The 18,733-nt window shown below is 50.6% G+C and overlaps 9 protein-coding genes across 9 annotated transcripts; 5 read left to right on the plus strand and 4 right to left on the minus strand.

The window, feature by feature from the left end:
- Positions 1-553: 553 nt before the first annotated feature.
- P168DRAFT_300223 (Fcf1-domain-containing protein) lies at positions 554-3,198 on the plus strand (the record flags this gene model as incomplete). Its single annotated transcript, XM_024838399.1, has 7 exons — positions 554-589; positions 642-674; positions 707-870; positions 922-1,087; positions 1,139-1,211; positions 2,091-2,675; positions 2,771-3,198. 7 exons carry the CDS (start codon positions 554-556, stop codon positions 3,196-3,198), a joined length of 1,485 nt encoding a protein of 494 aa, XP_024688664.1.
- Positions 3,199-3,432: 234 nt separating this feature from the next.
- P168DRAFT_293704 (translation machinery-associated protein TMA46) lies at positions 3,433-5,538 on the minus strand. The gene is made up of 4 exons (XM_024837859.1): positions 5,078-5,538; positions 5,000-5,017; positions 4,343-4,893; positions 3,433-4,275 (listed from the first exon to the last, which is right to left on the minus strand). Exons 1-4 carry the CDS (start codon positions 5,135-5,137, stop codon positions 3,864-3,866), a joined length of 1,041 nt encoding a protein of 346 aa, XP_024688665.1. The 5' UTR covers positions 5,138-5,538; the 3' UTR covers positions 3,433-3,863.
- A 478-nt stretch (positions 5,539-6,016) lies between these two features.
- wos2 (Hsp90 cochaperone SBA1) lies at positions 6,017-7,118 on the minus strand. Its single transcript, XM_024837860.1, has 4 exons — positions 6,947-7,118; positions 6,461-6,786; positions 6,171-6,407; positions 6,017-6,110 (listed from the first exon to the last, which is right to left on the minus strand). Exons 1-4 carry the CDS (start codon positions 6,975-6,977, stop codon positions 6,030-6,032), a joined length of 675 nt encoding a protein of 224 aa, XP_024688666.1. The 5' UTR covers positions 6,978-7,118; the 3' UTR covers positions 6,017-6,029.
- Positions 7,119-7,322: 204 nt separating this feature from the next.
- Positions 7,323-8,534, plus strand: P168DRAFT_260691 (ESCRT-III subunit protein VPS24). The gene is made up of 2 exons (XM_024834673.1): positions 7,323-7,666; positions 7,721-8,534. Exons 1-2 carry the CDS (start codon positions 7,619-7,621, stop codon positions 8,357-8,359), a joined length of 687 nt encoding a protein of 228 aa, XP_024688667.1. The 5' UTR covers positions 7,323-7,618; the 3' UTR covers positions 8,360-8,534.
- Positions 8,535-9,729: 1,195 nt separating this feature from the next.
- P168DRAFT_79338 (uncharacterized protein) lies at positions 9,730-10,496 on the minus strand. Its single transcript, XM_024842149.1, has one exon. The coding sequence runs from the start codon at positions 10,382-10,384 to the stop codon at positions 9,905-9,907; it is 480 nt and encodes a 159-aa protein (XP_024688668.1). The 5' UTR covers positions 10,385-10,496; the 3' UTR covers positions 9,730-9,904.
- Positions 10,425-11,237, plus strand: P168DRAFT_293709 (putative RNA annealing protein Yra1). The gene is made up of 3 exons (XM_024837861.1): positions 10,425-10,591; positions 10,641-10,711; positions 10,760-11,237. The coding sequence occupies exons 1-3, from the start codon at positions 10,466-10,468 to the stop codon at positions 11,031-11,033; spliced, it is 471 nt and encodes a 156-aa protein (XP_024688669.1). The 5' UTR covers positions 10,425-10,465; the 3' UTR covers positions 11,034-11,237.
- A 541-nt stretch (positions 11,238-11,778) lies between these two features.
- On the minus strand, positions 11,779-12,841 carry P168DRAFT_322534 (uncharacterized protein; the record flags this gene model as incomplete). The annotated part of the gene is made up of 3 exons (XM_024840580.1): positions 11,779-11,979; positions 12,115-12,388; positions 12,456-12,841. The coding sequence occupies 3 exons, from the start codon at positions 12,839-12,841 to the stop codon at positions 11,779-11,781; spliced, it is 861 nt and encodes a 286-aa protein (XP_024688670.1).
- A 1,095-nt stretch (positions 12,842-13,936) lies between these two features.
- On the plus strand, positions 13,937-15,607 carry P168DRAFT_285590 (SGNH/GDSL hydrolase family protein; the record flags this gene model as incomplete). Its single annotated transcript, XM_024836219.1, has 10 exons — positions 13,937-14,132; positions 14,178-14,184; positions 14,231-14,267; positions 14,313-14,365; positions 14,411-14,535; positions 14,666-14,741; positions 14,786-14,879; positions 14,923-14,979; positions 15,022-15,258; positions 15,305-15,607. The coding sequence occupies 10 exons, from the start codon at positions 13,937-13,939 to the stop codon at positions 15,605-15,607; spliced, it is 1,185 nt and encodes a 394-aa protein (XP_024688671.1).
- Positions 15,608-15,874: 267 nt separating this feature from the next.
- P168DRAFT_313592 (endonuclease/exonuclease/phosphatase family protein) lies at positions 15,875-17,091 on the plus strand (the record flags this gene model as incomplete). The annotated part of the gene is made up of 2 exons (XM_024839680.1): positions 15,875-16,744; positions 17,067-17,091. Exons 1-2 carry the CDS (start codon positions 15,942-15,944, stop codon positions 17,089-17,091), a joined length of 828 nt encoding a protein of 275 aa, XP_024688672.1. The 5' UTR covers positions 15,875-15,941.
- Between the last annotated feature and the right edge of the window lie 1,642 nt (positions 17,092-18,733).

Genomic DNA, 18,733 nt, shown 5'->3' on the forward strand with positions numbered 1-18,733 from the left:
AGCTCTGGGGCTGATCACCGTGTCAACGAGCGATGGGGCCTGGACTCGAGCTTCAAAATACCAAGAATGGTCCAGGCTTGATTCGTTGAACCTTGACGCAATTGTCTAGACCGATGGAGAATCCAGAACGACAGCTATAGCTATACCTGCCGGTCAGAATGGAATTATACATCCGTCACCTGAAACAGCAAAGCAACGAGTCAGAACCGATGCATCTGTGTCACCACATCACAGCACACTGGCTGGAAAGGTGATGAGAGTATGATAGACGGTGTGATAACTCGGAGAAATTAGTTGATTGAACTGTTTTATTCTCCATCAATTCGAACCCGACTCGTCTCGTGACTTGTTTTGGAGACAGTCATGTGACTCAATGCGGCGATAGCGATAAGGTCACATGGTGATACGGGGATAAGTCGGGCCGGAAGATTTTGTAGAATATTTCTCGCCATACAATCCATGACATCGTCGGAATTGATGATTACCTACCTGGCTGTGTTCATACGCTATTCTTGTTAATTCTCACTTCTTGTTCATTCTATACTGTGTCGCAATGGGTGTACAAAAGAAAACCCGCAAGTTCGCCCAGGTAAATCTCCTCACGACTGCGATCGAGGCACCTATTAACTTGACTACGCTAGGTGAAACGCACCATCAAACAGCGCGATGAGCGCGTGAAGAACCCCCGGCCAGCGCCAAAGAAGAGAAGCCGAAAGACGAACTCACAACACAGGCTCCGCAAGCCCCGTCGAACATGTTCTTTACGGCCAACACCGCTCTCGGTCCTCCCTACCACGTCCTCGTCGATACCAATTTCGTCTCCCACGCTATTCGCACGAAGCAAGATCTGCTCACATCTATGATGGACCTGTAAGACTCACGTTGGGTGGGACATATGGCCGGGCGCTGATCGTTGACCAGGTTGTACGCCAAATGTATCCCGACGTTTACGGACTGCACGATTGCGGAGTTGGAAAAACTAGGTGACAAGTTCCGGCTGGCATTGCGGACGGCCAAGGATCCGCGATGGGAGCGAGTGCGGTGCAGTCACTCGGGTACTTATGCGGATGACTGTATTGTCGATCGGGTAGGTGGTTCATCGTATTTCAGGAGAATGGGATAACTGACTGCGGAATAGATAACGAAACATCGCATCTACATCGTGGCGACCAACGATAAGGACCTCGTTCGACGGATTCGCAAGATCCCCGGTGTGCCGGTGATGAAGGTGGCTAGAGGGAAATTCACCATTGAGAAGCTTCCTGACCACTTTGAATGAACGAGGCTGAGACGCATGATTTGATACCCAATACGAAAACTCCGAATCCGGAACTTTTCTCCTTACATCCAGAACTTGAGTATACATGCTGGGCGTTGAACAGCGGCGTTGCTCGGACTGACCGCTGCTTCGCTTGCCCTGGTTACTATTGAACTAGAAGATGGCCCTCTGTTCAGTCAGGTCGCTTTGGACCATGCGTGTTCCATTAGCGGATAAGAGCCGGGTGGCTCCTGAGCATATACTATATCATCTTGGAGTACAATGGGGGATAGAATACTAGGATCTCACAATTGACTTATTATGACTCATGATAACAAATGAATATATCTATATTCGGGTTACTATCTCAGTCTTGTAGATGTAGATCATCCATCACCATTACTCCATACTGGTGCTGTCGAATACCTCGGAAGCATCATTAGACAAAGACGCGACGTCACCCAACACGGAGTCATAGATAAGACAAAGCATACCCACAATTTCAATGACAGATAATATCTCTCTCACTACCAACAAGACAACCAGAAAATGCCGCATCGACGCATCGTATGACATAAAAGAAATCGCCTAATCACGGCGCACCATTCCCGATCGCGGAGGGATCCATAGTTGAATGCGGGCCGGGACTAGTCAAGTAGGTAGTTATCGGAGACACTCATAACCCCACGATTTCCCTCATTCCCCATGACTCGATCAGAGATTCAATCCCCAACCTCAAGATGACACAGGGAAAAGAGACGATCGTTGTTGTCGGGTACACATCCAGTCCTCCACTGCCTACATAATCTACAACCAGCTAACAACATCAGAGCCGGCGTCCTCGGCCTCACCACCGCCCTCCGTCTCCAACAAGAGACCCAACGCACCCAACAAGTCCTAATAGTCGCAAGAGACTTCCCCAACACAACCTCACTAAACTATGCATCCCCCTGGGCCGGCGCGCACTACCGCCCCGTCCCAGGGTCCACCCCGCAAGCAGTCCGCGAAGAAAAACAAGCCCAGCAAACATACAAGCACTTCAAGACCCTCGCGGCGCAAGAACCCGGCGCAGGCGTGCAGATCGTCGACGGCGTCGAGCACCTCGAGAATCCGCCCGCGGAATACCTCGACCCGGAGAACATCCGCAATGCGTACGCGCATCTGGACGGCTTCCGCCAGCTGACGGCGGAGGAGTGTCCCGCGCCGACGAAATGGGGGGTCCGCTACAAGTCGGTGGCGGTCAATTCGCCTGTTTACTGTGCGTGGCTGCTGCGGCAGTTTGTGCTCAAGGGGGGGCAGGTGAGGGAGTATACGTTGGGGGATGTGATGGAGGCGTTTCATTTGGCGGGGAATGTGAAGACGGTGGTTAATTGTTCGGGGATGGGATTTGGGGATCCGAAGTCGTTTATCATTCGAGGTGTGTATCCACCTATTCATCTACTGCGCCTATCCATCTAGACAGTGGCAACTTCCCGACGTTGCCGACAATGATAACTAACTAACTACAACCAGGCCAAACATGCCTCGTCCGCAACCCTTGCACAATGACCCTCACGCGCCAAAACACCGACGGCAGCTGGTCATTCTGCATCCCGCGGCCTCTCGGCGGAGGGACCATAATTGGAGGCACCAAGCAGCCGCGCGACTGGGATCCTCACCCGTCTCCGCAAACGCGCGAAACTCTACTCTCCAACGCAGCCAAATGGTTCCCGTTCACGGCGGAGAGCGGGGGCAAGTTCGACGTGATCCGCGACATTGTGGGCCGGCGGCCGGCGAGGGAGGGCGGGATGAGGATTGAGGCGGAGAGGGTGGGTGGGGGGAAGGTTGTTGTTCATGCTTATGGGGCTGGGGGGAGGGGGTTCGAGTTGTCTTGGGGGGTTGCGGGGGATGTGTTGGATATTGTGCAGGGGAATGGGCTTTTGCAGAGGGCGTCGTTGTAGTATTGTTTCGGTGTATAGATTGTATTATGGACATGTTTGGTTAGAGACGTCTCACGGTAGGCATATCCTGTCACTATCATGTGGCATGTAGTATGTTGGTACTGTAGTCTAGTAGATACTAGACTGTAAGGCAAGGGTGAGGGTATTTCAATGATGCCTAAGGAGAGTGTAATTCAGGATAGCTGCTAGAGCTCTTGATACAATCCAGGATACCACCTAACGATCAAGGAAGAATAATAAGAAAACAGTTGATCTAGCAACGAAAAGTTTTCTACCTACAAACAGGCATAACATGAACTCATAAACCTCCCTCCCCATCCATCCATCACACGATCTATCTCAATCTTGCGCCCCCTCAGATGGCCCTCCGCCTTCCTCTCCGGCTCATTCAATCCGGATCAAGCAGCGGCCGGGCCGGAGGGGGACAACCCCAGAGCTCATCAGAGCGCGAAAACCACACAAAGCGATTCAGGATGTCTTGAAAACAACCAAATATAACCAGCAGTTGCATTGCTCTTCCAGCGTCTGATCAAACACCACGGGCCCGGACAATATGCCTGGTACAACTGCTCTGCAACAGTGTGACAGGTCCGTAACCCGAAAGCCCCAAGAATCTCGGTATCTCGGTAAATCTTGGGAATGTGGCAACAGGCGGGCGCTCAGCCCTAGACTGCTTGACCTGCAACTGGTAACTCGACGCCGTTGATCTTCGCGAGGCGCTCCTCTTCCTTCTGGGCTTGGATTCTCTCCGTCTCGCGACGCAGCGCCTCCAGGTTGAAGGTGTCGTCGTCGTCGTCTTCCTCGTCGCTGCTCTCTTCCTCCTCGCGCCAGTCGCCGGCTTCGAACATGGACCGACCGGTGGCTTCCTTGGCCTTGCGGGCTTGCTCCTCGGCGGCCTTCTTGTCCATGCGGCCCTTCTTCCATGCGGCGAATGTCTCGGGGTTGACGGGCGTCAGGTCGCCCGTCAGCTTGTGCCGTTCGGACTCCAGCCAGTCCTCTAGTGTCAGGGTGTTGAGGGGGGATTTGTCCATGAGAGCTTTTTCCTCGGCCCGCTGCTCCTTTGTCTTGAGAATGAATCTGTGACTGTCAGTATGGTTCGACGAGACATAAATTCACGTCGGGGAGAGAAGAAGGGGGGCCATACCCAGGTGGCAAACTGTGCTTGTACATGCACTTGTCGCCGCCATTAGGACAAGTCCAGAACCAGCCGTACTTCTGGTTCTCGACGGCCTCGACGAAGAACTTGCAGACCTTCTCGGTCGTCGTGCGAGGGTTTCCATGCTTGCTCATAATGACATTGCGCAGCTTCTCCTCATCCCAGTTATCTATCGTATCGGCCTTCTTAGTCTCCTCCTCAGCCGCCTTGACGTCTCGCGAGTCGGTGTAAAGATCGATCTTAGCCGCCTTGCGCTCAACGTTGGGGTCGTGGCTGAATTTGCACTTGCGGCCCTTCTCACAGTTGCCCTGCTTGAAGAAGAGACAGAGCACGGTCTTGGGGTCCACGCCGAAGGGCACCTTCTGAACATGCACGGGCTTGAACAGCTCCGCGGCCTCCTTCTTGGCCTGCTCGGCGGCCTTCTTCTCCGCTGCGAGCCGGACTCTCTCGGCCTCCTTCTTCTTCTCGTCAGGTCGCTTGTTGGACAGTGCTTGAGCCTGCATCTGAGCGATCTGTTTCTTGGCCTGGGTTCCTTTTTTCTGTGGCAAATCTCCGTCAGTTGGGTCCTTGGGCGGGAGTGTAGATGCAGGTGTAGGGTTCGCGGGGTATTGATGGTATTGTTGGGTATAACTGGTGGCTACGTACGTTTTTCATGCCAAAGGTCTATCAAAATTATCGTTAGCCTTCCATCCCAGGGAAGAGGACCATGCGACCGGGACAAACCTTGTCGTCGACCGTCTTCTTCTTCTTCGGCTCATTGTTCTGCTGCTTCTTGGGCGGCATGATGGCGGTTTTTCCTTGTTAACCTGTGTATAAAATAACGGGGACGCGCCAGCGACAGTGGCGGACAGCCTCGCTCCCACAATAAGGCGAGTAAAAGTCGTAAGTGGGGTGGTCCCAGGGAATCAAGTAGCGGAAATGACAGAAAGAGACTGCCAGAGGTCGTCCAGCGTTCGTGAGAAGCAAGTCAACGAACTCCGTCCAAAACCAACGATCGTGGGGGGGTTTTTTGAGGTATAAAGGGTATCAGTAGGTAATAAAGCGTGGTGGTGGTGGGAGGTTCAAGGTCAAAGTTCAAAGTTGTTCCTCCACTCAGTGGGTTTCGGTGCCGGATTCTGATTTGGTGTGGCGGTTGCCAACATAATCAGTTCATCTCTGCGCTCCGCCAATGATGGTTCTCTTGGCTGGCCTCAATCTCTTAAGGTAGTACCTATTTACTGTCTGTCCCTTTAAATATTCTTAAACCCGATTTATCTTATTATTGTAGAATTTTGGTGGTCTTCATGGTAATCATCTTGTGGGCGATTCGACGTCATGTCGATCAATGTACGGTCGCAGATGGGCCCAAGCCCTAACCAGAACAACAGAACACACCCGATCTTACGAGTTACTGTGAAGACAGTCAATAGGGAGTAAGGTACGAACGAACGAGCCAGAATACTCGTCGTTATTATTCGTAAGCGGGCTATTCAACCCAATAATGTACTACCTAATATGCCGGCCAAGTGTCGGCAGCAGCGTAAACTAGCACTCGCCAGCCTGAACATCCGAATATCACAACGCACGGCAGCCTCGTCGATAACACCGCTTTTCAAGGATTTTTCATTGACTTCTTTGAGTCATGCGTCACTCGTCCTGCAACTACGGATATTGCCCATCGTCATTTAATCGTCATTTAAGCCACCTCCTGGATCTTGGACTTGGCCGAACCCTCGTCCTTCTCGGCTTCCTCGAGCTCCGGCATATCATCATCGTCCTAAACAGTCAGTACTCATCTATGGAAGAGGGTTGGAATAAGGGACTGCCGATCACGTACCTCCTCACCAGCGCCCTCAGCGCCGGGCATGCCGGGCATGCCACCCATACCGGGCATACCACCCATGCCGGGCATACCGGCCATGCCGCCCAGACCTTCCATGCCACCGAGCTTGGAGAAGTCAATGTTTCCAAGACCGCCCTGGTCGCCGCCCATGCCCTCCATGCCACCCATGCCACCCATGTTGTTCGCATAGTCATCCTCGGGCTGCTCGTCTTGCTCATCCTCATCAACCCACTGTTCCCCAGTCAGCAACTCTTCTCGTTTCTCCGGGTAAATCCAGAGCATACCTTGTCGAAATCGGTCTTCAGGAAATGGGCCTTCTGGGTCGACTTGAGCAGACGGGGCCAGTACTCCTCCTTAAGCTCCTTCTTCCGCAGAACCAGCTCCACCTCACGGTCACTGTGGTTCACCTTGGTGTGCTCGGTGTCGATCTCGCCGTACAGGTCGAGGGAGACATCGTAGTTGACGCCCTTCTTGGAGTATCCCGAGAACGAGACGTTGGTCGAGGTGATGGACAGCTTGGCACCGGACTTCTCGACATCGGGGGCCTTGATGTCAACGTACAGGTAGTTGCGCTCGGCCTCAGTGGACGACGAGCGCTGGGCCCACGTGACTGTCGAAAAAAATATCAGCTATCAATTCAAAATGGGTCTAGAGCAAATATCAAATCAAATCATCGAGGAGCCAAAATCGCCCATAGTGGGGAGTTATGGGATGGTAGATAATTCATTCGAGCAAAGCGGGGAAGCATGAGGGACGGAAACAGCACATACCCTCAGGGTGAAGAGTGGGAACTTCAGGCATTATGAGATAGAAGTAAAGTCACAAAGAGTTTAAAGAAAAAGAACAAGATAGAAGAATGATGTTGATAGAGTATGATGGAGGTCGAGGTGGGAGGAAGAATGGAGAGAGGAAAGCTAGAGTGAAATTGGAGCTGGATGATCCCTCGAGTGATGCTGTTAACGTAGAATGTACTGGAACTCTCCCGCCGTTTGCCTGGTTTGTCTGCGGTCGGTCGCCTGAGTGCCTGGGCAGTACGTCACCGCCTTACTTTTATGTGTCTTATGCAGTGCTATGTGTGGTCATGACTCAGCAGCGCCCGGACTGTCCACTGCTTGGCCACCCATCGACGCTTTCATTCTGGATGCCCTCTTAGGCAACGATGCCATTGATACCCGGAAAGAAGCGTTTGTGGACTGCATCATTCTCTCTGTGAGGGGTGGTATTAATCTTTGCTTATCGGTGGAGCTGTCCGCTGGTGTCTGGAGCCTTTCACTACAGTACCCCGCCTATCTTGGCTCCTCCTCAATCCCAGGCTAGATCTGCGATATCTTCCTACGCTACTGCTCACTTGTCAGGACACTCTGGTTATTATATCACGATTTTTGAATTCGCATACGATTCTCAAGCCTAACGACTTGAACACTCGTCGAGAATCACCCATCATGGAAACTCTAAAAGCAGTCTTCTTCGGACCTGATCCGCAGGCACAGGTACGGCTCATCACACCCTACTTTGCCCATTCTATCTAACCATCCTCTAAATAGATGAGAAAATGCAACCAGCTCATCCGTGCCAACACCCGTCAACTAGATCGAGACATCTCCCAGCTGAGGCAACTCGAGAGCAAAACCCGACAATTCATCATCAACGCTTCCAAACGAGCCGAGCGAAACCCCTCCCAATCCAAGCAGGCCATGACGGAAACCAAAACCTTCGCGCGAGAGCTCGTTCGCATCCGCAAACAGTCGACCCGTCTGAACACGAGCCGCGCGCAACTCCAAAGCGTCCAGATGCAGGTCAATGAGGCGTTCGCGGTACGGAAGATCCAGGGCAGTCTGAAGAAATCGACGGGGATCATGAAGGACGTGAATACGCTGGTCCGTCTGCCGGAGCTGTCGTCGACCATGCATCATCTATCGGCTGAGTTGGTGCGGGCGGGCATCATTGAGGAGATAGTGGACGATGCGATGCCGAACAACGAACTGTACGAAGGCGAGGACGACGAAGCGGAGGAGGAAGTCGACAAGGTGCTGCAGGAGATCCTCCAGGGTAAGCTGTCGCAAGCGCAAGGACCCGTTACGGAGCCGCCGGTGGAAGAGCCCAAGGTGGACGAGGAGGAGTTCGAGTCTCGGCAAGCCACTTTGGGAGAGATGCGGGACCGGCTGGAGGCTTTGAAGAGCTAGCGTTGGCACTGGGTTAGGAACTTTGGTTTCTTTTCCCCCCTTGTTGGTTCTTGTGTTGTATGGGAGTTTGGCGGTGCAACTGTTTCTGTTTTATACATCTTATATATAAAGGCCGGTCCTTATTCAATCTTAGTGGTCTGTCGTTATGCGCTATATAATAGTGGTAAGTATTAAGAAATCGGCTGCGTATTAAATCGTTAGGTGTATCTTTGTCAATAGTAGAGTTAAGCTATTATAATTGATTTTATATATCTTACATTGCTTATTAGTGAGCGTCGTGTCCCGCTCAGATATATATAAGCGTTCGATAAGAAGTTCTGGGTCAACCTCCTAAATTGGATAGTCTCAAGGAGTCGGTATTTATTACTCAATCAAATATTAACTATCAAACTGAAATTCTACTCCTCAATAAACATCAATAATCTCTTTCAATTGATACTCATAACCCCGTTGTCCCTATTATCCCAGTGTCAGAAAAGCACCGCTTACATAATACATTCCCCATCCGAACACAGCCTAGCGCCAAACGGCCAGAGTCATCCCCGTGACTTCCTTTCCATCTTTCCGCCCTTGCTTATCTTCCCATTCCTCCTTCTCCCTCTGTCTCTCCATCATCCCGCATCGCGTTATTCATCATCGCGTAATCATCTATCTCCAAATCATCTATCTCCAAATCATCCATCTCTATTGATCAGTGTCTTTGATCCAACCTTTTGAAGCAGATTCTCGTACTCTGCCTTCCGTTGCTACCAATCTTGCAACGCCACACCTGAACTCACGTACGGAGTTCAACTTTGCCAACTTGCCAACTTGCCAACTCGTGTTCCATTGCTCTATCCATCTCGAATCAATATGTCGGGTAAGCTGGACAAGTCGCTCGACGAGATCCTCGTCAACCGTCGCCAGGGCGCTCGTCGTGGCTCTGGTCGCCGCTCGGCTGCGCCCAAGCCCGCCCCTGCTGTTGGCGGAGTCAAGAAGAACACGAAGGCGGTCAAGACCGCTGCAAAGCCCGTCCACCACAATGGACGACCCAGAGTGACTGAGAGTAAAATCATGGTCAGCGGCTTGGTAAGTTTTCTCCGTTTCATCTCAATCCACTGAATACACGCTAACGCGACACAGCCGGCCGATGTGAATGAGGCCAATATCAAGGTATGTTGATCGAGAGGCCTTCGCCTTGGGTTTCATCGCCATGTTCTTTCGTCGAGATTATCGAGCGCAAACGGCCTCCATTCGTATCACGACCTTGCCACACGCGATACATATACCTTATCTCCTGTGATGGTGTCGCATAGACAAAAGCTCCTTCGGAAATCATACCCGCCAGATCAGACAGGCGGTTGTCTATGAAGTTGAGCTCTGTCGTAGTCCAGCAAAACGCGCATATTGCACGACGGGTTGATCCAAGATCCCCGCGTGATCGCGTCGCGGACTGTGCCAATCTGGTTGAAATACACCATACTTCTCTCGTCCCGTCTTGCCATGTCTCCTCAACGCATCGCGGATGACGGGCATCAGCGAGCGCACCAGCAGACCAGCAGTAGTTCAAGCATACGTGGGAAACTTGACGGAGCATCCATCACACACGGCACATGGCGAATGCCTTTTCTTGCAGTCGGAGACATTATTACTTTGGGGTGAACCCATGCCAATCTCTCGCTCTTCTATAGAGTTTCTCGGGAGCGTCTGGGATAATGCTCCAGCTCTGGGATAATGCGTCCAGCTCATTCTATTGCCGCACACTGGAACTGGGGTATTCCAGCATGTCGCATCCTGTGCATTGGAGCGAGAACATTTCGGGCGGTGGGCAGTTGCGGGCAGAATGGGTGCAGGATATTGCACTTTTGTTGGATGCTTTACGTACGGTCGGAATGTTTGATATGGTTGGCTGTTGTATTGGTTACGGGTTTCGTAGTAGAGCGGGGCTCTGCTAGTACTAACCACGCTGTGCTCTCGCTGATGCTCATTCGACTTGGGGCCGTTACTACGCTTCGATGTTCTGTTTATGCCAGATACCGATCTCATGTTTAATTCTTGAGCTCGATTACTGATTCGGTTCGTCTTTAGGACTACTTCACACAATCTGCAGGTCCCGTGAAGCGGGTGATGCTCACCTACAACCAGAACGGCACCAGCCGGGGCATCGCTTCGATCGTTTTCAGCAAGCCCGAGACTGCGGCCAAGGCTGCGAAGGATTTGAACGGACTGCTCGTTGACGGAAGACCCATGAAGGTGGGATCCCTTACCTTGTATACCTGTATCTATAGTCTAACCATTCTAGATCGAGGTGGTTGTTGATGCCTCTAGCGCTCCCAACGTTCCCGCCCCGAAGCCTCTTGGCGAGCGTGTGGTGTAAGTTTCCCCCTGATTTACGACTGAATAACTGCTCATCTTTTACAGTCAAAACAAGCCCCAGCCGAAGCCTGCCACAGCCACCAAGACTGCCGGAGCCACGCGCGGACGTGGTGGTCGCGGCCGTCGCCGCGGAGCTGCTGCTGCCGGCGGTCGTGCGAACCGCCCCAAGCCCAAGACCGCCGAGGAGTTGGATGCCGAGATGGTCGATTACTTCCAGTCGACGGAGAACTCCAACCCCGCCGAGGGTGCCGCCCCGAACGGCAACGTCCAGCCTGCCGCCAACGGTGGAGAGGATATGGGAATGGCGGAGATCTCCTGAGCGCTTATGATACCCTTCCGTCGAGTTTGACGGAGGACCTCTTGTTTCCTTTTCATGACGTGTTTTTCTAGTTTTTCTACTCTTTATTATCGGCTTTCTTTTAGTTTTTTAAGACGTCCTTTTCTTGGGTTATGATGGACGGGGGTGCAGAGAATGTATGTATTTAATAACAGCCGCAATGAATGTGGAGCATTTCACTTGGTAATACGGAGTAGAGTGTAGCTGCTATTCATGCGTATTGCTGTCGTCGAGCAAGGCCCTAAGTTGTACAGTAGTCAAAACTTCTGGCAGCTCTATCCATTGCTCAAGTGATAGTCCTAGCTATAGCCCTATATAAACTACAGTATGTCCAGTCCATTTTACTCCGTACGTTCAAGTAAACCAAACATGACAAAGTAGATTGACAAATTAGATGAACACCTAACAAGACATGAAAGCCAACTAACAAATCAAGCCCGACCAAACAAAGACACCAACCCACACCAACGGACAAACTTAACCTTATATCAACCCGAACGAACCCTACTCCAACCCAACCAACCCAGCCCAGACAGACCCAGACCCAAGGAAGTATCATTCCATTCCATATACCTTACCTTACCTTAAATCCACGTTATACACCGAACCAGAACCCCGCTCACACATCCAGCCAACAGAAAGAAACACTTTATCTTCATCCGCAGTAACAAACAAACAAACAAACAAACAAACAAACAAACACAAGTCCAACCCCAAACTACGAACCCTAATTCTCGCCCCACGGATCCAACTCATCCATCGGAAGCACGGGATTACTGCAGTAATAGCGCAGGAAGAGTTCCGCAAGGGAAAAGGCCGGGTCGTCGAAGGCGACGCGCGGGGTGTATTGGATGACGAGGTTTGAGCCGCTGTGGTGGGCTTGGATGATGCGGCCGTGATTTGGGGGGGTGTAGGAGAGGAGGAGGACCTGTTTATTATTACCTAGTTAGCAATGAAGAAAGGGGGGGAAGGGAAGAAGAGGAGATTAAGAGGAGATTAAGAAGAGAACAAGAAGAGAGAAAGAAGAAGAGAGAGAGAAGAAAGAAGAAAAGAGAAAACAAACCGGCACAACCAAACACTCCCGATTATACTCCCTCTCCATAGCAATCCTCATCACGCGAACAATCGACTTAATTTCGCCCACCTTAAGCTGCAGCACGAGGTTGGACTGCTCATCAGACTGCGCATCCCCCGAGGAAGCCAAGTCAAAGACGACATGGGGGTGGGTATGGTGGGGACACTCGAGCACTTCGGATACCGTCCACTGGTGGGAGGCGCTGTCTATCTGGTATAGGGTGAGTTCGTCCCGGAAGGGCCATTTTCCTTTTGCGATTGCGCTTGTTTTCTGTTAGCAAGATAGGCTGGATGGCGGCAGGAGAGAAAGAAGGAAGAAAGGAAGCGTACCCATCGTTTCGGAATGAAGTGAACCCCGTCACGGAGGACCACCGCGAAACTACAGTACTGGCCAGCTGGGTATCTGCTCGACGCAGAAGGTAAGGGTATCTCAGATCAGAGGAGCTAGAGTTGTCCTCTTCGGCGCTATGCGAGACATGGGTTGAGCGAGGATACGGCGTCTCGAGATAGAAGTTTCTATTCGGGGGGATGAAGAAGACCGGGTTGAACTCGGGGATGGAGGTGGGGAGTATATCAACAGGAACATCGTGGATACCTATGACTTTCAGAAGAGAGCGAGAACAGGATGGACCTTTGACATTCTCCAGCTTCTCGTGCAGTTTGGCAAGATCGTCGTAGATATGGTTTCGCTTCTCGTGTAGGGTTGCGCTGCTCATTGTGCAGGTGCGAATGGATACCCAAGAAGCCAGGCAGGCAAGCGGGGAGAAGGGCATGATGAGGGTTAGTTGTGTAGGAAGATAGTCCGTTGTTGTAAGAGATGAAGTTGGAAGAAGGTTTGATGTCCATATTGGGAGATGGTTATGCAATCACTGTTGATGTTGTGGTTGTTGATGTCACTGCGCTTGTTGGTTACCTGAGCATTCACGTAGGGATGAGCTCATCTCATCTTCCTTTGACATGGACAAACAACGTAAGGTTATAGGTATGGAGTTTTAGAATCTATATATGTATGTTGATGTATTGATGGATTGATATCAAAATTGTAGTCTACACTGGCGAACTACAGGAGGCTACGTACGGTGTATCTATATGCAGAGCGAAAGATCTTGAGAAGAAGCTTATTCTGTATACTAGATATCACCAACTACCGTATATAATTCGAGGTAGGAAGTATATGTAGTGCAGGGAAAGAGCGAAGCACGCCATATACCAAGCACAAAAGCCTATACTGTCAATATGGAAGCCATAAGGTGGTAGTGAACTAGATCAGACAATGTTTCTGTTGTTTCAATATTCTATACTCATATTTACTATACTTTGACTACTGCTATCTAAGCTTAGTGTCTTGTATGATTGTCTACTAGAGCTCGCTCTACTCTAGTACCACTCTCGCCCCAGATTATATACTTGCCTGTTTAGATGTCGATCATGTAATACCCCATATTTCATAACTAGCTTGTCTCAAAGTCTGGAAGAAATGCCTCCGGTTTATATTGCAGGACAGACTCGGCAGAACATACCGAGCAGCTAGCTGCATATAGCACGGACGGGTGTCCGCCAGATCATCTATCTCATATTACTGTTTGACAAATTTTGTTGCCCTCATGCTAACAGTCTCTTCAGCTAGGCCGTAAATTATCCGGAAAATGATGAAGAACCGATATCTGATCCTGGCTAGCTAGCGTGGACAGGCTCACGTGTCATATATAACAAGCAAATGTCCGGATGACCGGAGGTGTACTATAAAAGAACCAAGGTCTCTTGGAGAATTAAAATGCTGTCCATTTCTTCAAGCACAGCTCGTTGGCAAGATGAAAATCATACTATCGCTGGTATTGTTGTTCCTCCACGCCTCGGCCACCATCCTCGAGAACGGCCAGGTCAGGGAGAACCCATACCCTGGACAAGCCCAGAAGGTGTCTATCGGCGAGAAAGGATGGAAAACGTACAAGCCTGATGCGGCGGAGATCTCGTACAAGGGGCGCTGGGATGATCAGCATATTTCGTGTTAGTTATCCTTACCAAAATGGAATTATGTCTGACCTTTGATAGGGTGGTCGTGAGTTACGAAGAAAGTCATGATTGGGCTTGGCTAAAATCTACAGAGCTCCGGGTATCAAATTCGCATTCACTGGAGACAAGGTATACACTAGAATATGATGTTGTAGGCTATACTGATGTGTTTAGCTGGCATTGAGCTTCGGCAAGAATACCGACCAAGGCGTCCTCGTCGCCTATCGGTATGTTGACTCTAACGTCTGCCCGGAAAAGTCTAACCTTGATAGCATGGGAGGCCTCGACTGGCAGTTCTCCAACGTCACGGCCGACGCGACATATCAATTTGCGGGGCATGCGTCTGCAGGAGTGCACCCGACTGCGTCGACCGCTGCGAAGACGTTTGAAATGAGAGGTTCGATTCCCACCATATTATTCAAGGGAATAGGATTGCTAACAGAATAGTGACAAATTGGGCCTATGGATACGTCTCCTACACTCCATGCATTGACCCTGCTGACATACGGATACTGTGCAGCTTGCAGGTGTATCCGTGGCAGGCAATTCCACCCTCACCAAGGTGAAGGAGTATCCGAAGACGATCGAGATCATCGGCGATTCGTACGTCCCCACACCCATGTCAATTCCACTCTAATAGTGTACAGGCTGAGCGCAGGGCAATACGGTACCTACGAAGGGCTCTCATCATGGGCGTATACATTTGCAGCCGGTCTAGGCAATGCCGAGTATTCGATCACGGTATGTGCTTCACTCACAGAACGGGAACCAGCTAACAGTGTAGGCCTTTCCGGGAATCTGTCTCCACGACCAGGAATGCTGGGGCAATGAACGAGGCCAAGTGAGTATTCCCCTCTACTGCCAACCAATACTAACAAGACAGGCATACCAATGGTACCGCACGGCAGATACGTCCGGACGCGCACGAGCACTCTACGGCGAGGACCCTCCAAAATGGGACTTTGCGGCGCATCGCGCAGCCGACCTGGTCGTCATCAACCTAGGCACAAACGACAACAACACCGAAAACAACGTGTCCGGCACAAACTACGTCAACAGCTACGTGAGCCTCATTGACGGCGTGCACGAGAGATGGCCCAAAGCGCAGGTTGTCTTGATGGTATGTCACCCCGCTCTGTCCCTACCTATTATACTAACAGAAGTAGTCGCTCTGGGGAGGATTCGGCCAGGTCGGAGACACCTACGCCCAAGGAGCGCTCTACATCGACGAGATCAAAGCCGTGAACGAGCACTACAAGGAAGACAAATTCGTGCACTACTTCGACACGACGGGGATCCTGCAGCATAATGACATTGGGCCGCAGTGGCATCCGACAGACGTGGGCCAGATCAAGGTTGCTTCCCATCTCATGCAGTGGGTGAAGATCAAGTTTGGATGGGAGATGGAAGCGACGGGGCCGGAGGTGTTGCATGATACGCTTTATTGGAATGATGAGTCGAGTTATTAGAGGGACTGACTATGGATGGATGTCTTTGGTAGAAGTATGGAGTACTGAGTCACAAAAGAGGTGTGTAGTCGAGGTCTGAATTGGCAGATTATTGTATATCTAAGCTCAAGTTGACCCAATTTTGCATTGTGGAGCTACAAGAGCTACAAGGCTGGTTCATCCCACATGGCGGACAGTCATCAGGCAGCCAAGTGTCACGATGATGACAGATGGGCCATCACCTTCCCAGTGAATTAGCTTACCGTCCAAATTAAGCATACATTAAAGCAACATATCAATCTTTCCTCTTCACTCTTGAGCAAGCACAAACAAAAGATCTAATGTACTTGTTAAAATGAGTGTCTTTTCTCAACTCCGCAACCGAGTTCTCGAATGGAGGCACGGCATTCCTCTACCAGCCTCAGAGACCAACGTATCGCCCATCTTCCAATCATGGCATCAATTCGACACCTCCTTTAACAAATGGCTGCCTCTCGACAAACCACAGGAACCCTCCCAAGAAAGTAGTAGCGCAGATACCACCCCAGCTGAATACTCAAAGCTAGTCCTCGCGACATGGAATGTCGACGCCGGCGCACCCGACTCGGCAACGCGTATCTCATCCATCATATCGCATCTCAAGGCCTCAGTCCCCCCAGTCAACATTATCTTCCTTCAGGAAGTCTCACGAACAGCTCTGTCCACAATACTAGCCACACCCTGGGTCCGCGAGCACTGGTACTCCAGCGAAGCAGACACGACCAACTGGGGCGTCCGACCCTTTGCAACCATGACGTTGGTATCAAGATCGAAGCTGAGAGATAACACCCTCGGTCCAATCTGGCGAGTCAAATACCCCAGTCGCTTCGAGAGAGACGCGCTCTGCTGCGACGTTTTTCTCCCCTCACCTAAATCCGGATCTGAATCTGCATCTCCCTCCCGCGTGCGCCTCATGAACGTGCACTTGGACTCTCTCCCCATTCAGCCGTCGAAACGGCCTATTCAGCTCTCAATCATAGCGTCATACCTTCGCGCGGCTGGACGCGGCCTCGTAGCGGGGGACTTTAATCCCGTACTTCCTGAAGACAATGCGCTCATCGGCACCAACGAGCTCAAAGATGTATGGGTTGAGCTCCGTCCGGAGGAGGATGGGTTTACGTGGGGAGCTGATCGCGTGCAGTCCTTCCCGGCTAATCGGCTTGATAAGGTGGCGATGGTTGGGTTGAGGGGGTATGATATTGAGGTCATGCGACCGGGGAGGTGCACGACGAGCAGTCCGGGGGAGCAGCAGGGCATGTTGGGGGAGGGAGATGAGGAGGGGGATGATGGAATGGTGTGGTGGAGTGATCATTCTGGGTTGTTGTGCTCTTTTGGGGTGGATTCTTGATGAGCACATTTCATAGTAATTCATAGGTAGTAAAGTAGTCAGTAATAATCCATTGATCAATTTGTCAATCGCAACCATTTACTACCTCATCAGGAAACTGAAAGGACCATCTGCATGAGCTTGACATAGTCTAGAAAAGCGATTGTATTGACCGCGACAATGAGAACGCGCTGTTAAGAGGATGGGTGACAGAGATAACAACAAGAGTAAGACGAGTGATGGATATAATTAGCAGTAATTGAGACAACTTTCAATAAAGGCATTAACACAACTTTACTATTACCAGACATGGAGACTAAATGACCATGTCATTGTCGAGTATACCATATGCTCTAGTATGATATAGCTTTCACTTCATGACAGTGTATTAAGGCATCTTATGCAGAGGTATGAGTAGAGCTAGCTAGGATATCCTAAAGGACGTCTATAGCCATACTGAGCTCATAATATGTTTGACTGGAGTGTCCATGTGGATGTAGTATAGTTTGAATCTGAAGCTGTATATCTTATGCCTATTACCCTTCAGGATAATACTACTACTCAAACAACAATAGGCGTGGCTATAAATTCATCTGATATGGTAAGACAGCTAACAGTAGACCAGCTCGACGGAAATTCAATGGAATAATTCAACTCCGCCAATAGTGATTAGCCTTGATCTAGACAATAAAAATTGATCATGCACGATAGCGATATCAAGCACGGCAATCTCAGTCTCCACACTGTATCCCCACCGCAACCCCACCGGGCAACGGCCCGATCTTCATCAAGAATACTTTCGAGTTCCAGCTGGAAAAAGGAATCGAATGAAAAATAATATAATAAATGTAAGATAATTAAGAAGACGCGTCAACAGCCTAAACACTCCAACCAACCAACCCACCCAGCTTACCCGCTAGAAAGAGCCGAAGCGGCAGAGTCAGACCGGTAGATTCAGACCGGTAGAGCCCGAATGTATTTCCCCATCCATCCCCATCCCATAATCAAAGGATTGATTTATCCGCGGGTCAACAAAGACCAACCAACCACTGATAGGTTGTCACACCAACGCCAAGGCATAATCATATTCCATCAGAACGGTGTGACTGGGTTAGAAAAAACGGGGAACGGGCCGTCTTGTCACCGCCAGATGGATGTGACTGACGGGAGATGGATATGATTGCCGGATATTCTTAGTCGATGTGGTAGACAGTGGTCGGTGTAATGTCGGTGTGAACTAAGAGCTTCCTTTCTTCCTTTCTTTTTTCCCCATTTCCTCGTTTAAATTGGTAAACACCGAATCCTGCTGAAAAAATCATAATCAATTTACCAAATTCAATCAATGATACCAGGATCAGAACCCCGCGGTCACAGTTTCAGTGTTTCAGTTTCACATCACCTAATATAGCCGCGGAGAGCCGATCACACCATAGCAGTGGATTGCAGTGGCGGCCAGGATGAAAGCGATGGAAACGTTCTCGAATCCGGACGGACGACCGTGGCCATGCCGTGGCCAGTGGGGAAGGGCCGCCTTATCTGGTGATAGCCTGGTATTCTCAGGGAATTTATTCGATGCTGGATAGGCCTCGTGTTGGGTGATGAAGGAGGGTTACATGGGTTGAGGCTCAGGCTGTCCGTCGGTCGGTGGTATATCGGCACGTTGATCTGTTATCTATATTGATTGGTTAATGGATCAGATAGGACTGTCTAGTCTAGGCGAGATGACTGGACTGAGGTAGTAGTGAGATCCATGACGGACGCCCCGATGAGTCGAGTCGGTG

Source organism: Aspergillus campestris (genome assembly GCF_002847485.1).
Source record: "Aspergillus campestris IBT 28561 chromosome Unknown P168scaffold_16, whole genome shotgun sequence".
NCBI classification, from domain to species: domain Eukaryota; kingdom Fungi; phylum Ascomycota; class Eurotiomycetes; order Eurotiales; family Aspergillaceae; genus Aspergillus; species Aspergillus campestris.

Coding starts and splice junctions, on each gene's coding strand:
- P168DRAFT_293704 (XM_024837859.1), bottom strand. CDS start 5,137: ATGCCGCCCAAGAAGCAGCAGAACAATGAGCCGAAGAAGAAGAAGACG. Junction 4,276..4,342: donor AAGCACAGTTTGCCACCTGG/GTATGGCCCCCC, acceptor TGACAGTCACAG/ATTCATTCTCAAGACAAAGG.
- wos2 (XM_024837860.1), bottom strand. CDS start 6,977: ATGCCTGAAGTTCCCACTCTTCACCCTGAGG. Junction 6,787..6,946: donor TCCCACTCTTCACCCTGAGG/GTATGTGCTGTT, acceptor TTTTTTCGACAG/TCACGTGGGCCCAGCGCTCG. Junction 6,408..6,460: donor TGAAGACCGATTTCGACAAG/GTATGCTCTGGA, acceptor ACTGGGGAACAG/TGGGTTGATGAGGATGAGCA.
- P168DRAFT_260691 (XM_024834673.1), top strand. CDS start 7,619: ATGGAAACTCTAAAAGCAGTCTTCTTCGGACCTGATCCGCAGGCACAG. Junction 7,667..7,720: donor GACCTGATCCGCAGGCACAG/GTACGGCTCATC, acceptor TCCTCTAAATAG/ATGAGAAAATGCAACCAGCT.
- P168DRAFT_79338 (XM_024842149.1), bottom strand. CDS start 10,384: ATGAGATCGGTATCTGGCATAAACAGAACATCGAAGCGTAGTAACGGC.
- P168DRAFT_293709 (XM_024837861.1), top strand. CDS start 10,466: ATGCTCACCTACAACCAGAACGGCACCAGCCGGGGCATCGCTTCGATC. Junction 10,592..10,640: donor TTGACGGAAGACCCATGAAG/GTGGGATCCCTT, acceptor TAACCATTCTAG/ATCGAGGTGGTTGTTGATGC. Junction 10,712..10,759: donor CCTCTTGGCGAGCGTGTGGT/GTAAGTTTCCCC, acceptor CATCTTTTACAG/TCAAAACAAGCCCCAGCCGA.